Raw genomic sequence first — 17194 nt, 5'->3', positions numbered from 1 at the left:
AGGAACTCATTGTAAAGGGTTACACTGATGCGAGTTTCCAAACTGATCAAGATGATTCTCGATCACAATCGGGATATGTTTTCGTTCTCAATGGTGGTGCTGTCTCATGGAAGAGTGCAAAACAAGATGTGGTAGCCTTATCCACCACTGAAACTGAATACATCGCCGCCTCCCTGGCAACTCAAGAAGCTGCATGGATTAGAAAGTTCATTGCCGATCTAGGAGTGGTTCGTACCATTTAGGACCCTCTAGAGATCTTTTGTGACAACGAGGGTACGATTGCTCAAATCAAAGAACCTCGTGCTCATCAAAAGACGAGGCACATTGAGCGGAGATTCAACTACATGAGGGATGAAGTTGAAAAAGGAAAGATATGTATTCGCAAAGTTCACACTGATCAAAACATTGCGGACCCACTCACGAAACTCCTTGAAAGGCCGAAGCATGAGAGTCATACTTGCGCCTTAGGACTTCGATATTCTAGTGATTTGATTTGATCAAAATTTGTATTTGGATATTGGAACAAATTTATTTTAACTCAATCATATGGTCATGTTCTTAAGTTATGTTCCATTTTAGTATGTTTAAATCCGTGAATAATTTGTATTATTCTAAACGTCCGTAGTCGTTCATAGTGGTGGGAACAAATGTGAAAGTAAGACTATTATGAACTTGGATTGGTAGATATTCATGAGGTATGAATATAGCAAAGGGTTGCTGCCAAGGTTCATAGATATTTATGGAATAAATATTGGACTGACCCGCCCTCAATTTTACTGCATGGAATCCTTGGGAATTTGTGATCATAAGTAAATTGAGTAAAGGCGAACTTCATAGTATCCTCTGACTTGAGATACATATTGGGTCTTGATATTCATCGACTATTATGCTTTGACTTAGTTCTTCGCTGCTCTGAAATATGTCAGTACATAAGGCTAAGCTCAAGTATAGTACAAGGTGATAGTGAGAGACGTATGTAGTCAATTTGGGATTTGTCCCTCTTATTCGTTGAGAGTTAAATGTCTAAGGCCTGACAAGTTAAATCAACAGAGAATGATCACTCTGTGTCTCTGGATTTAACATGACATTTGTGGCAAAAGGATAAATGATAGTTTCACATAAATCATTTTCAAGTATGGGACTTGAAAGGGATGATGTTATTGAATGGCACTTCGTCATGCTTATTAGGGGTAGTAAACCGTAGTTAGGCGGTATTTGCTACTTGCATCAATCTTCTATGTATCTTGTGCAAGTGGGAGATTGTTGGACTCGGTATGCCCAAGAGACATATTATAATTGATGTGGCTAGTACGTTATGATCCAAGTCAGGTCATACCCAATAACAAGGTAGACAAGCACCGATAATATTCGTTTACATATGATGTGATCATAACAAATGAATATTAACACTTGAGTTATTTGGAAAGAGTTTTCTAAATAAAATGTACTTGTGTAATAAACAAATCATATGGATGATTTATGTTTTATGAGAGAACATTACATAGTGTTATTTAAGTTGGTTGAATAACAATATGTGAATAATAATAACCAAGCATGTATCTTAACATATAATAAGTTTTATAAGTTATAAGTTATAAACTTATATATATATATATATATATATATATATATATATATATATATATATATATATATATATATATATATAAAACTTTATAAAAAAAAGGAAAAGGAATAATACTCTTTCAAATGTAATATTATTATATGTTTGAGTGGAGACATGCAAGGTGAGTCGAGACATGCAATGGTTATTATTGGTGGAGAGAAAGATGCCTTTGAATAAAACCAAGTCTTTCTCTTTCATTCTTTCATAACACACATAATTTCCAAGTAAACTTTTCTCTCTTCCTCTCTTGGGTATTTTCATCCAACATAAAAAAAGAAGAAGAAAATTTCAATTGCAAATCCTAGCTAGAAGTGGTGTGTTGTTGAAGCTTGGGGTATGCTAGCTTGAGGAGCTCCCATATTCAAGTTCTTACCTTTCAATCATCATCTCTTTCACCCGGTTTTGTCATATTGAAAGGTAGTAGTAACATGTATGGACTTATAGTGACATGTATGTATTTGATAGTGTGTAATTCGTATTTGGATCCGGGTTTGGGTTTTGCATGTTTAAAATTGGTTTTATACATATCATATTAACAAGATTTAAAACTTTTATATCCACTGCGTTTTTGGTAAAATAGGGATTTTATCACTTTGATAATCTTGTTAAAACTCAACAATGTTGACCTATCACATCCAACAACCCTTTTACTTTTCAATTCAAAGAAACAAATTAAAAGGAGCGAACAATTATTAGAGGTGTGTAGTGTGTACAATCACATCTATTCATGTTTCTGTAACAAACTATGGTAAAGCAACTAAGTTTATCACACACACACTCAAAATGATGGGCAAACTTGCACCGGGAGCACTTAAAGATAATGTCATATTGCAATTCTTCATGACAGACATCACATTCTCCATCAGCACTAAGCCCTTGTTCATAGGTGAGAGGGCGCGGGTGATCTATGATCTCAACGGTTCTTCCAAATTTGACATTTAGATACCAGAATACAGGCTGAGCATCTGGTAGTACAGATTTCTCACAATAAAGTTTTAGCGGAGCACAAACGGTGTGCATAGATGATGCGCAGGTGCTGCAATGATAGAACCACCTTTGCGGTCAAATTCATCCTCACAAATCTCACAAAAGTATTCGCTTCGATGGTTCTCAGCTGGATAGTATCTCAGACTGAGTGCATGTTTATCGTACTTGTGCCTAATCTTTCCAGGTAAGAACAAAGCACACTTTGTATGCAGATACAAATCACAAGTGGGACAACGGAACCCCGGTAATATGTCCATCGACCATTGACATGCCCTACAATAAGTTTCTGATAGATTGGGTGAAGCTTCAATTCTTAGGAGGAGATGGTCGGGGTGAGCCTCATGTGTGATCACATCAGGTATGAAGGCACAATTAATATCCACATGATATTCGCATTCCATGCATCCATACGAGAAACCATTGGAATATACCTTACAAATACTACACTGAAACACACCGAATAAGCGACCAAACTGTGGCTGGAGAACAAGGGTATGATTTGAATGGCCATAGTGATCTTGTATTTCAGAGGGTAGCCTGGTGCACCACTCGTGAAGAACAAAACCACAATCATCTTGGGAACACTTGTAAAAGGGCAAATCCGTTATTGGTCGCACGCATCCGTCACACAATAGTTCCACTCGTTTCATAGGATCATGAAGAGAAACATGTCCGTTACGAAGTGTTTCAAAAAGAATTAGCGGGTGCGGATGACTAAACATTTCACCATCAATCTTTCTTTTACTTGTTAATTCACCTAATTTGGAGCTAAAAAGGTGCTTGGGAAGGTTGAAACTTTCGTTAGGAAATGGACAACGGATTAGATTAGGATGGTCTTCGTCTTTGAAGTTTTTAGATGTTTTGCCAAGACCTAAAGAATGGAATAGTTAAAGTTAAACTTAACTAGACAAACATAATATCTAGTATTAAAAAAAGAATAACCTGGCTGCATTAAGATAGACATAAATGCGTCACTCATTGAAGTGGCACACGGAACATGGGCGTAATATCTACATTTATCACATCTATAATGCCATTTAGCAGAAAAGAAACCACGACCACAAGCTTTGCACACAGGATAGAATCTGGCCCTTTTTTCAATATGTGGAAAGGAATAAGCAAGTGTAAGAAAATGAGTATGAGTGAAACTCTCATTCGTAGATCGTTGGATTAGTAACTTGGCCGGAAGCAAAGCACAATCCAAGTGGATCTTGAACCAATAACATGTGGTACAATGGTAGAAGGTCCCACTATGTTTCTCACCACAAGCATTACAATAAGACATCATCCAAACTAGATATCGTTGCAGTTGGTGTGGGTGACTTGGGTGGTCCATCTTCTGTTTGGACATAGTAGCACATATTATGTCCATGTTGAAATTGCAGATGGAACAGTGGTAGTTGTAGAACCTTTTTCGGTCAATTCTGCAAATATCACAGCCCACAACACTATCAAAAGTTTCGATGAATTCGAAACAGGGATCGTGAAACTGATATCCGTCAGACAACGTAAGATTGTGGCCGGGATGTAATGGGTGATTTGGTTGGGTTAGGGGCAGTTGTGCACAGAATTTGTGCAGTGAGTAGTCACAATCCTTGCAAGAGTAGTAACATAGATGAAATGAATAGATCTCTTCTTTGCACATCTTGCATTTGCCAACATGACACTCTTCCACCACAAAATCATCTATATCTTCATCTTTACCTTCATCTTCATCTTCGTCTTCCGTATCAGAGTTTTCATTCTTTTGTAGAGGCTGCAACTGGACAAGGCTGAGAAGGTGCTCATGACTAAAATGATGAAGCTGCTCCAATGCAACTACATTCAGTATTAAAATATACGTGTTACAATAATCATATAACCAAATATATTCCCAGTATTAATCTACTATTTTTTTTTGTAAGTGTAAAAAATGCTTTTATTTTGTGAACACAATACAATAATCACCACCAGAATACTTACATGTATTGCTTCAACTAACTAACTTGAGTTTGAAATCATACAGTGACAATCAACCCGATGTGGAAACTTTACCGTACCCTTACTGTAATTTTTGAAACGATTAAATGCCCAACTCCACTTTCAATTAAACGAAAAAACATATGTACCGTACCCTTACTGTAATTTTTGAAACAATTAAATGCCCAACTCCACTTTCAATTAAACGAAAAAACATATGTATCTATCCTCAAAATGGAAGAAAACTAGACTTATGTGCGGTAATGCAATTAATAGTGGATGGCACTTCTAATTGTTATGGCAATAAAAGGAAGACGAAGCGCTAATTCGTTAAAGATGGTGACTCTAAAACTATTCGGTTGAACACCATCTCAATTAATATCACTTGTTTAAGCTGTATTCATATTACCGTTTGGCCACCCCTTAAAAGCAATATGGGTTGACCGCTCTTAAAATAGCTAGCTACACGTCGCTCACTACTTAAAACCATTACAGACCGCTCATCCCTTAAAAAGCAGCAACATAGATGGAATGAAGAGATCCTTTCCGTGCACATCTTGCATGGGCAAACATGGAGGTCTTCCACCACAAAAATCATCTTTATGTTCGCCTTCATCTTCCTTGTCACAGTTTTCATTGCTCTGGTGAGGCTGCAAATATTAAGATTTTAAACAATGGGACTAAGGGTCACATCTTACAAATTTCTCAGTCATCTCCATCAATTCAACATCCAAAGATTTAAAAAATAGTTCAAAGACACGCAATTATATATAATTACTTGCGATGAAAGATATAAGCATTGCCTTCCTTCACCCTAGATGAAGTTAATATTCAATCATTTGGAATAAATATCATATTTGAAATAGCAAAAAAAAAAAAAAACCGACTTCTCTATATCTTTGTCATAACCAAGAAAACTCAATCAATGCAGATTTGATTATTGGTACCAAATGATCTGTTTATTTATCATGAAATCCTTACCCGTAGTTAAGCATCTAATTTGTTGTTTAATAATTACAATTCGGTCACCCTTTATAAGCGTTATGAGTCGCTCGCCCCTTGAAAAATTTACGGGTCGATCACTCACCCCCAAAAACATCACATGCATGTTTGTTTCTCCCTTAAAAACAATTCAATTAACCCCGAGTTACAAGGAAGACATCACATTACTTGAGAGACAGATAGTTCCAACTCGTTATTATTTACTAACTTTGTTTGTGAAATGAATAAATCGCCTACTATAAAACAACTTTAGAAACCTCAATCTGAAACTAAATGCAGTACACATTTATTAAGCAGAAACTTAAAAGCATAACTTTCAGCATAAATAATAATGATCACTTCACATTATGTAACAATACATACTCTTCATTTGAGCTTTTAATCAAACACTTGGCGTGCACTCTGTATGTTAATCATGAAACCGAATAAAGCTCTAAATAGTGGAAGAACCAATAGAGTACGTAATTAATTCCTTCAAAAGATCTTTTTATTCCATTCTTTGACCGAATGAAAAGCAAATTTTGAACATTTTTTTACGGACAATTGGTCACGATTATTTACTAAATATAATTTAAAAGTAACATGAAAGGGATAATTAATACCACAATAACCTGACATTTTTCATAATCTTAATGTCTATTAGAAAGTTTATTTTGTCTGACTAGTAATAATCTAACGGTTGAGATCAACTGAATGAAAAAAAAAAAACGAATTAAATGAAAGTACTTTTGGAATGATGTTGGATTTTTTAAAGTTTCCCATTTTTTTAAACATTCATAAATCATAACTTCTTATATGACATTATTATTAAAAGAAGTTACATCATTAATCAATCCATTTTTTTTATCTTTAGCTTAAGCATTTTTTCTAAAAGCAATAAAGAAAGTATAGCCATATAAAATATGCCATCTATAAGAAGAAAAAAATATATACAAAAGTTGTGTATAGTTATATGTTGTATAACAAATTTTGCGTTGTATATTTATGCTAGATTTTTGAACTATAGTTTTGGGCTGATTTTATTGTGTTGCATTTTTATACAAATTTTTCGTGTTATTTTTTTTATTGTATTTTAAATAAATAAAAGGGTGAGAGTTTTGGTTTTGGGACCAACATTTCCTTTACTAGTAATTATCTTTATTCGGGTTATTCAGGTTCAGGTGCGGTTTTTACGGCTGAGTTAAATCAAATTGGGCTCGGATTATCCTTTGTTCATGTTCAGTTGAATCGGTAAAGACTTATTAAGATTCTATTGCGTTTTTTGGGGTTATGTTTTAAAACAACGTCCCTAGCTAGTCCAAACCCAAGCTGACACAATAAGCGGAACTTTAGTATCTAATTAATTATCACTTCACATGGTGTAACAATTTTGTACTTTTCGTTTTAGCTTTTAATTAATCAAGCACTTGGTGTGCATTCTATCAATCAAACATTCTATTGTCTATCGAGTGATTATATTTTTTTCATTTCCAAATAAATCACTTGTCTATGCATTAATATCGTCGAATTTGCTTATATTATTACATCCACCAGCGCATTTACTTTTCAATTCAAAGAAACAACAATTATATATTTTATTTGAAGGTACACGTGTACAAGCACATCTACACGTGTTTCTTTACACACCAACGATGACGGGTAAACTTGCACCGGGAGCACTTGAAGATAACGTAATGTTGCAGTTGTTCATGACAGACATCGCATTCTCCATCAGCACTAAGCCCTTGTTCATAGGTGAGAGGGTGCGGGTGATGTATGATCTCAACGGTTCTTCCAAATTTTACATTTAGAAACCAGAAGACAGGCAGATCATCTGGTAGTACAGATTTCTCACAATAAAGTTTTAGCGGAGCACAAGCGGTGTGCATAGATGATGCACAAGTGCTGCAATGATAGAACCACTTTTCTGGGTCAAATTCATCCTCACAAATCTCACAAAAGTATTCGCTTCGATGGTTCTCAGCTGGATAGTATCTCAGACTGAGTGCATGTTTATCGTACTTGTGCCTAATCTTTCCAGGTAAGAACAAAGCACACTTTGTATGCAGATACAAATCACAAGTGGGACAACGGAACCCCGGTTGTTTGTCCATCGACCTGCGGCACGCCCTACAAAATGTTTTTGATAGATTGGGTGAACCTTCAATTCTTAGGAGGAGATGGTCGGGGTGAGCTTCATGTGTGATCACATCAGGTATGAAGGCACAATTAATATCCACACGATATTCGCATTCCATGCATTCATATGTGAAACCATTCGTATATAACTTACAAATTTTACACTCAAACACACCGTGGAGTGAGCGTCCATACTGTGGCTCGAGAACAAGTGTATGATTTGGATGGCCATGGTGGTCTTGTATTTCAGAGGGTAGCCTGGTGCACCACTCATGAAGAACAAAACCACAATCATCTTGTGAACACCTGTAAAAGGGCAAATCCGTGATTGGTCGCACGCACCCGTCACACAATAGTTCCACTCGTTTCATAGGATCATGAAGAGAAACTGACCCGTTATCGAGTGTTTCAATAAGAATTAACGGGTGCGGATGGCTAAACATTTTACCATCAATCTTTCTTTTACTTGTGAATTCGCCTAATTTGGTACTAAAAAGGTGCTTGATAAGGTTGAAACTTTCATTAGGAAATGGACAACGGAGTAGATTAGGATGGTCGTCTTTGAAGTTTTTAGAAGTTTTGCTAAGGCCTAAAGAATGACATAGTTGAAGTTAAACTTAAATTGACAAACATTATATCTAGTATAAAATTGAAAATAATAAATAAATGCCCACCTGGCTTCATGAAGATAGACATAAAAGCCTCACTCATTGAAGTAGCACACTCAACATGGGCATAGTATCGACATGTATCGCATCTGTAATGCCAGTTGTAAGTATAAAAACCACTTTCACAAACTTTGCACGGTGCATAGAATCTGGCCCTTCTTTCAATAAGTGGAAAAGAATAAGCAAGTGTAAGTAAATGTGTATGAGTGAAACTCTCATTCGTAGAGCGTTGGATAAGTAACTTGGCCGGAAGCAAAGCACAATCCAAGTGGATCATGAAAAAACAAGTTGTACACTGGTAGAAGGTCCCACTATGTTTCATGCCACAAGCATTACAAAGAGAAATCATCCTTCTGAAATAACGTTGTAGCTGGTGAGGGTGACTTCGGTGGTCCATCTTTTGCTCAGACATAGTAGCGCATACTATGTCCATGGTGAAATCGCAGATGGAACAATGGTAATTGTAGAACCTTTTTCGACCAATTTCGCAAATATCACAAGCCACAACAGTATCAAAAGTGTAGTCGAATTTGAAATCGGGATCGTGAAATTGAAATCCATCAGACAAACTAAGATTGTGGTTGGGATGTAACGGGTGATTTTGTTGGGTTATGGGCAGTTGTGCACAAAATTTGTGCAATGAGTAGTCACAATCCTCACAGTAATAGTAACATAGATGAAACCAATAGATCTCTTCCTTACACATCTTGCATTTGCCAACATGGGTCTCTTCCACCACAAAATCATCTTTATCTTCGTTTTCTTCATCTTCATCTTCCTTGTCAGATTTTTCATAATTTTGGTGAGGCTGCAAATGCACAAGGCTAAGCAGGTGCTCATGACTAAAATGCTGAAGCTGCTCCATTGTAACTACATGCAATAATAATAATAAAATATACATGTTTCACAAAAATCATGTAACCAAAAATGTCCTCAATATTAATCAACTTTTCTTTGAAAGAAATGCAAAAAAGTACCCAAAAAGAATGCAATCATTTTGTGACAATTTCGTGAACACAATACGTTAATCACTACCAGAATATTTACATGCACCACTTCAACTAGTGGCAGTTTCTTGATTTGTGCTTTTAACCAAACCTTATGTAGACATTCTACCATAGTTTTACTTTAATTTTTGAATTAATTAAATGCCGAACTCTATTTTTCATTAAACCAAAAAAAACATATATAAGCATCCTAAAATTCAAACTAGACTTATGTGCTGTAATGCAAATGAAAATTGTTCCTTAAAAAAAATGTTGGATATAAAACTGAAATAAGATTGATGTAATGGCCAATGAGGAATAGTTGTCAAATACCCATAAAGACAACTAGAAAATTAAATAATAACAATAACAGAAAAATACGATTTTTTTTACAGAAATCTTCATTGTTAAAAAAGACTTATGTTTAGGCAATGAAGATGTGAACGGGATGGAGTAATGTATTGGCATAAATAAATAAAAAAATAAATGGATTAATCCCATTGTTCCAAAGATTTGTGTAATTCTTTAATTAAACATGCATGTGGCTTACTTTTCCATGTAGTTGTCCTTACTGTTGGTATTGAATGGATATATTTCTTCTATATATATATAGTATCAACTATACAAGTCCCAAGTTAATCAATCAGAATACTTACTTGAAGCAGTTGTCTCAGTCTTCTGAATGTTTGATGATGAAGCTGAAGCCATTGTTTCAAAGCCTTGAGTAATTCACATTAAACATAAGAAAACATTCGACCTTCATTTTCAAGTAAGTGCTAAAAAAATTTGTGACGATTTATACCAAAGTATTATTATATAACTAATCAACAACTTAAATATGCATAAGCCATATGTAAGTCTGTAATTTACATCATTTTTGCAGATTTGGGGCAATGAATCTTTGAAAAACAATGATCTTTTAAATTGCAATGCCTTTATCTGTTGGTATCACTTGAAAAGATACCATTGTATATTTGTTGGGTGTGAAGTTATAGTTTTAGAGGACAAGACATAGCAAGTTCAAAACTTTTTGGTCAAACGGGTCGTGTTGGTGTTAGCAACATGATATTCAGGTTCGTGTCAGGTATAACCTGCCAATCCGAGAACACAAGTCGCTTAGCACCCCTATTTATGGGTTGCTCACCACTAAAAAACAACACATTTTATTTTTCTCATAAACACTGAATGATTATTAATAGCATCCCCTTCACATAGTGAAACAATATATTAAACTTTCCTTTCATATTACAGTAATCTTTTAATTCTCAAACTAAATTCCTAAATGTCTGTATATTAACTATCGAAACGAATAAAACTAGAAGAACTAGAGACATTATACCTGTATGTATGTAGTGTTGCAGATAAAGTTTCTTCCTGTGATCTGCAAATTGTAAAATAAAGTCTGATGGATGTTTAGGCAATGAAGATGAATAAATAGGGATGAATGAATAAAGGAATTTCCCAAACATCAAGAAACCCATATTCCATCAAAAGCTAGCATTGCTTTATTTGATGTATTATTCTTGGAGTGACTGAATCAAAAGCAACTTAATTAAATTATTCGTTGGTTACCTTTACGCATTTCATTTGCAGACTGATACTCTCTTTGCATTCTTGTCTAATATAATTGTCGTCATCTTTATGGTAAAAAAAAGACAACAAGGCAATCAAGATTCTTTGTTTATGTTCTTCTTCGAATATAAACAGTCCCATGACATGCTTTGCGACCAAACACTCCTACTTAATTACTAACATGCATGGGACAACCCGCATACATAAGTTAACCAGCTTTGTCACTCTAACAAAAAGGCGGCTGCTAGTCTGTGGCCCTGTGGTTGGGAGTTGTTTGATGATGCAAATTACTAACACGTGGTTTAGACACTTTTAGAGTATGTGGCTGGTATGACCGACTGACTGTGAGGCGTGAAAAGGGAGCAAAAACCCGAGATCCATCACACACAACAGTTGTTTGACGATGCAAATTACTAACAACAGTGAGCTTTTTTGTTTGATAAATTTTCTATAAATAGGAAAAAACCGTGTTTTGCCTCTTTTAATTATTTATATCTTCAAGTGTTTAAAAATCAAGAAGTAAACATTAAGGCAACCGTTTTGTTATTACCATGAAGTGAGACAACAAGTGAATTGATGTAGTTAAGAAGATTTACTATTCTTTAACTCAACAACAACTAGGTCATTAGTATCTACACAGATTAGAGAAAAAAACATGACCCAAAAACCAAACCATATAAATCAAAATGTTGATTAATCAATTAATCTTATTATACTATCTTAAAATCAGCTCATGTGAATAAAATTTCAGATACAATGATTTACTTAAACACCGAAATGCAAATATAATGTAAGGTACAATGCATCACTTGAACAAACAACTATGGAAAAGATTGAAGGAATAAAGCATCAATCTCTTTGTGTAGTGTAGTGTGCGGAAGGGTGCTCTCTCTTGCCTCTCCCACTTTTTTATACTCTCTCTGTCTATTTTCAACATATATTATCTACTCACGAAAACCATAGTTAACGTAACATAAAACAAGTTGTGTTTTGATCCAAAAATAACTAGAAGAGTAGAAGAAGGAAAAAATTCCAATCAAATATTATGTAGAACCACCGTTCACAAAACTAAAACAAGTGTGTGCAAGATCGAGAAGACAGGAAACTATTATGGTTGTATGTTGGTTTGCATGAATGATTTTTCAGTCTATTGATAAACTCTCACTACTAGAAAATAGCTTCTAATGAAATTTCCTACACCATGTAATTCCAATAAATTTCATACGAATTCCCAACTATATGTATGTGTGTGTGTGTGTGTGTGTGTATGATTAGGATCATATGAGAACCATTTTGAAAATGAGAACTTTGAGAACCATTTTGGATCACAAAAATAAATATTTTTAAGAAAATTTATAAAAATATAAAACAAAAAAAGCGCGAAAATAATAAAAGAAAGAAAACCAAAAAAATTTATTTTTCATCCCGGTTTCATAAAAAAATATATCGGTTTAGCAAAATTATACATATATGTATAATACGTATTTTTTAATTTTATACAGGATATTCTTTATACACTTATGCACAATTAAGATAAATGATAATGTACATATGTGTACATTATGTAAAACAAGATTAAATAAAAATATACGTATGTGTATAATTAGGTTTTTTATTTTTATTTTTATTATTTTTTTATGAAATCAGAGTGAAAAATAATTTTTTTTGTGACCTAAAATGGTTTTCAAAGTTTTCAATTTCAAAAAGTTCTTTTAAGATCCTCACTCTCTCTCTCTCTCTCTATATATATATATATATATATATATATATATATATAAACACACACTTCTCATTTGAATGGAAAGAGATTATATCTTTGTCCCATAAATAAAAGTTTTCAGAAATGTCCACTACAAACACGTCTTTGACGACGTGTTAGGCCTCAACACGTCTTTCACGGACCGCTAGCCTCTAATGCGTCTTTCACGACATGTTTGCCCAGTTAACTGTTTTTTAATATTACATTATTATAATTAATTTTACTCGTATTTTGTTTTTTAATAACGTGTAATGCATAAAATTTTATAAAGTTACAAATATACCGTTGAGACGTACTTATTGTTATCTACATGTTGACATAAACTTTACTTAAAACAAGTATGGTCAAATTTTATTAGACATTTATTGAACATTTCCATATCAATTTGACACTCGGTTTTGAGTAAAATTTATGACAACATGTAAAAAAAATATAAATTTATATATTACAAGTTATTATAGAAAAACCAAATGTGGATAAAATTAATTATAATAATGTAGTATTAAAAAAAACAATTAGCATGCCAAACATGTCGTGAAAGACGCGTGAGAGGCTAACTCGTCATGAAAGACGCACGTTGGAGGCTAATAGGTGGTGAAAGATGCGTTTAGTGGCCAAACAGGTTGTGAAAAATGAGTTAATTGTAAAAATAAAGTCTGATGTTTGGATGAATAAATAGAGTTTAATTGGATGAACGAATAAAGGAATTCCCCAATCATCAAGAAACCCAAATTCCTTGTACAAAATTGCAACATCCCGTTTTCTAGTTTCGGTTAATAAAATAAAAATATGAGTTATTATGAGTTGGGCTAGTGGGGGGGTTAAATGGATTTGGGTTATGGACTTGGATTATGAAAGAAAGAAGGAAAGACCATGGGCTTAAGCCCATGATCCATAAATATATAAATCATAATCACCATTTAATCTTGCATTTCACATATTCCATACACCATCCCAAACACACACTTAAGATTATCTCTCTAGTTTTCTTCTCTCTAACCGAAATCACCAAGGAAACCGATCCCGATCCAAGGTAATGATTGTATGATATTGTATGAGCTCAAACCCGTTAGATTTATTTATGAAACGACGAGCCGAAACCTTTAAACCGTTAAAGTCACGAGATCCGGGTGGAATCGGGTATTAACCGAGCAAAAGATGAGCCTAGGGATCACCCTAGCTCAGATCTGGATCGAACGGGACGAAAAACGGTGTAAAACGGTGAAAATGCGTTTTTCCGGTGAGATTTACGGTTTTCTGGCTACGGCGGCGCCGGAAAGGCGGCTGGTACGAGGTTAGCATGTAAGAGAATGTTTCTGACATTCTCTGACCTAACCCTAATTCGTTAACGGAGAGTTAACGAATTAGAGGTAATTCGTCTTATGATTCGTTAAAGGAAGCCTAACGAACTAGGCTTGGTTCGTGTTAAAATTCGTTAAGGTTAAGATAACGAACTAACTCCTAATTCGCTATGACCATTCGTTACCTGAGATAACGAATTAGAAGGTCCAATTCGTTACATGGACTGATTCGTTTAAAGGACCAGTTCGTTAGGGGTCCAGTTCGTTACAAGGACCAGTTCGCTATGACAAGTCAATTCGTTAATAACTGAGTGACGAACTAGAAGTTTAATATAATGACAGAACAGTCCCTGGACTTAGAAAAAGAATGATTTAATTACAAAGAAGCACTTGAACTTTTAAGTTAGCAAATTAATTAATAATTTAAAATGCTAACCCCAGCCAGGGGCTCTGCCCCTTGGACCCCGCTAGGGGCTGCCGCCCCTAAAACCCTGTTGCCAGGGGCGCTGCCCCCGGACCCCTGTTCGTTGTGGGTTATATAAAGATAGAAATACGATATGAGTAGTAATAGTTAATTAATACATGTAATTATTACACAGTTAGCCGTGCATAACTCAAGAAAGGAATAACTATTAACGGTGAACGTAACCGCATTCTGGTGAGTTTCTAGCCCCACTTCCTTGTTATGTTTTCGGGGCTGTGTGCATACTCACTGTGATTAGTCAATACACTTATCTTAAGTGATAAGTGTATGCCATATGTGTATTATGTGAAATGTATGAATGATTTTCTTGTCGGTACGTGAACGATCTTCGGATATTGCATGTACTGTCAGGTAATGGTTTGACGATGTATATATATGTTGTAGATGAAGAATGAATGATGTACGTATGTATGAAACTTACAATTATGTATATAGAAAGGTATGGTATAGAGGTATGGAAGAAAGGGTGACCGGACCCTAATAATATCCGAGGATGGAGGGTACCGGACCCTAATAATATCCGAGGATTGAGGGTACCTGACCCAATAATATCCGAGGATGAAGGGAGACCGGACCCTAATAATATCCGAGGATGGAGCGTACCGGACCTTAATAATATCTAAGGTATGTGAGGTGAAATTCCCTTTATAATTTAAGGTTAGCTATGAACGTGTATGGACGTATGATGAACAGGTTATGTATGTAATGCGTACCTTCGGGGACGTGTATGTGTATGTAAGGTAATTTATGTGATTAACTAGAACTCACTCAGCGTAGCTGACTTTTAGTATGCACGCAGGTGAGTAGAATGAGGCAGCTCGCTTGATGAGGACACATGGCATGGAATTGAAGATACTGGCATCTCAAGGAAATGTTATGATATTTTAAAGACTATGTTTTATTTTTAAATGACTATGAATGTTTGATAAAACGAGATTGGGATGATATGTAATATATTATGGTTGAAGTTATTATGTTCCGCGAAAGTTTTTAATTAACTCTGATGTTTAGAGCTATGTTAATAAGTAAATCCAACACCAAGTGTAGGGCACCGGTAACGGGGCCTTACAAAAATCATTACCTTTATTTTTTTCAATTCTTGGAGTGAGTGAATCAAAAGCAACTTAAAGAAAAAGAAATGGTCTAAAAGTAATAATAAAATATTATCAATCTATTATAAAGAATATATGCAGACCAAGTATAATAATGTAGGGCCGGCCCAACCATATGGTTAAAGCGAACAAAAAATACGGGGCCTTTTTTAAATTTAAAGAGTTAAGTTCATAGTTTTCAGATTTTTATTTATTTTGCTTCGCATTTAGGGGGTGTGCAACACCACGTCCCGAACCCTCTCAATTTTGGTCTAAATATACTAACTTAGAAAGTACAGGGACCAGAATTGTAAATCTGAAAATCTTCTCCCGTCGCGGTACGCGACGGAGTAACAAACAAACCCATCGCGTAGCGCGATGGGGTTGCTGAGTCATTGGACATGTGTTGAACATCGTGTCGACACGTGGCACAATATGACAGGCCACGTGTCAACACCGCATAAGGCGGTGTAATTTTGCGGCGTCGCGGTACGCGACCAGTCCCAAAGGACCGGGCGCAGTACGCGACGGGGTTCAGGATGGGCTATAAAAGGGGGGGGGGGGGTGACGGGCATGAGTTCATTTCATCCCAAACACACCTTTCTTTACACACACATAGCCTTGGAAAACGTGCCCTGTTGCCGTAACAAGCCGACGTGCCATTTTCTCGTAAAACGTGCAAGAAACGAAGTTGGAATTAAGCTAGCAATCACATAAACGAGTAGATCAAGTCCTGCCTTATTGTATTATCAATCTAAGCATCCGAATTAAGGTAGGAGTTATGTTTAAGTTATTTGAATTATAGCTTAGACTATCAATCAAGGCTATGGCCTTTAACCTTGATCGTATTTTACAAACATTCATTCACAATCATGTTTTCATAAACGTTACTTCATAATGAAGTAATGTTAAACGAAAGATTTGGTTTAAACCGAGGGACTGTAGTAACTGGAAGGGAGATATCATTAGTAGTAGGTTTCTTGTCTAAGGAAAAGTAATTCGCATAAATCCCAATCAACCTAGGGACCCGTTTACTTACCTGGAGAAACTTACCAACGTGATAGAACCTATTAGGCCAAAGCATGCTATATCAAACGTCACATAAAACTAAGTGTTTTCATTCACAATCAAAGACAAACGATTTCAAGGTTAAGCTTACAATCATAGCTTAACATCATTCAAAACATTCATACGAACCTATTTATGTATAGGTTAATATCATTCACAGTCGATCAATCAATCAGTCAAGGTTTACAACACCGACGGTACAGGTGAATACGTCAACCTTTTTAATCAGTTAAAACATATTTATACTCAATGAGACGAACGGGTGTTTGTCTTAACAAGTCAATCAATGTGTACATGAGATAATGAAATCTCTACAACATTATAATACAAAGTAGAGAATAATATCAACTCAGACCGAATACGCATATGTCTGGATCTAAACATAACTGTTAAAGCTCAATCAATCAATCAAAGGCAATGAAGCCGCGAGCTTAAACGGTCATGACCAGTTCTCAGTTTAGGGCCGTTTGGCTCGGGGAATACCGTTGTGTGTGTAGGGCAGTAGTACATACACCGGAAGTAGAAATGCTTCCGCTGAGATTGTCAAGAAAACTACATTTGTATTATATTGT

General features: G+C 35.3%; 2 protein-coding genes across 2 annotated transcripts in view; both read right to left on the bottom strand.

The window, feature by feature from the left end:
- Window positions 1-2622: 2622 nt before the first annotated feature.
- The window catches only part of LOC143636183 (uncharacterized), a 34118-nt gene continuing 19546 nt past the window's right edge, over window positions 2623-17194 (bottom strand). The window contains exon 2 of the mRNA XM_077103840.1: window positions 2623-3485. Coding sequence (XP_076959955.1) covers window positions 2623-3485 — 863 coding nt within the window. The remainder of the gene's footprint in view (window positions 3486-17194) is intronic.
- Window positions 7113-8223, bottom strand: LOC143636148 (uncharacterized). The gene has a single exon (XM_077103815.1). The coding sequence runs from the start codon at window positions 8134-8136 to the stop codon at window positions 7180-7182; it is 957 nt and encodes a 318-aa protein (XP_076959930.1). The 5' UTR covers window positions 8137-8223; the 3' UTR covers window positions 7113-7179.

This window comes from Bidens hawaiensis, unplaced genomic scaffold (genome assembly GCF_021521415.1).
Source record: "Bidens hawaiensis isolate Kalapana, Puna unplaced genomic scaffold, B.hawaiensis_p1.1 tig00007801_1, whole genome shotgun sequence".
NCBI classification, from domain to species: domain Eukaryota; kingdom Viridiplantae; phylum Streptophyta; class Magnoliopsida; order Asterales; family Asteraceae; genus Bidens; species Bidens hawaiensis.
This window is presented reverse-complemented; position numbering and strand designations above follow the sequence as displayed.

Bases quoted from the DNA above. Each gene is read 5' to 3' on its own strand.
- LOC143636148 (XM_077103815.1), bottom strand. From the start codon at position 8,136: ATGTTTAGCCATCCGCACCCGTTAATTCTTATTGAAACACTCGATAAC.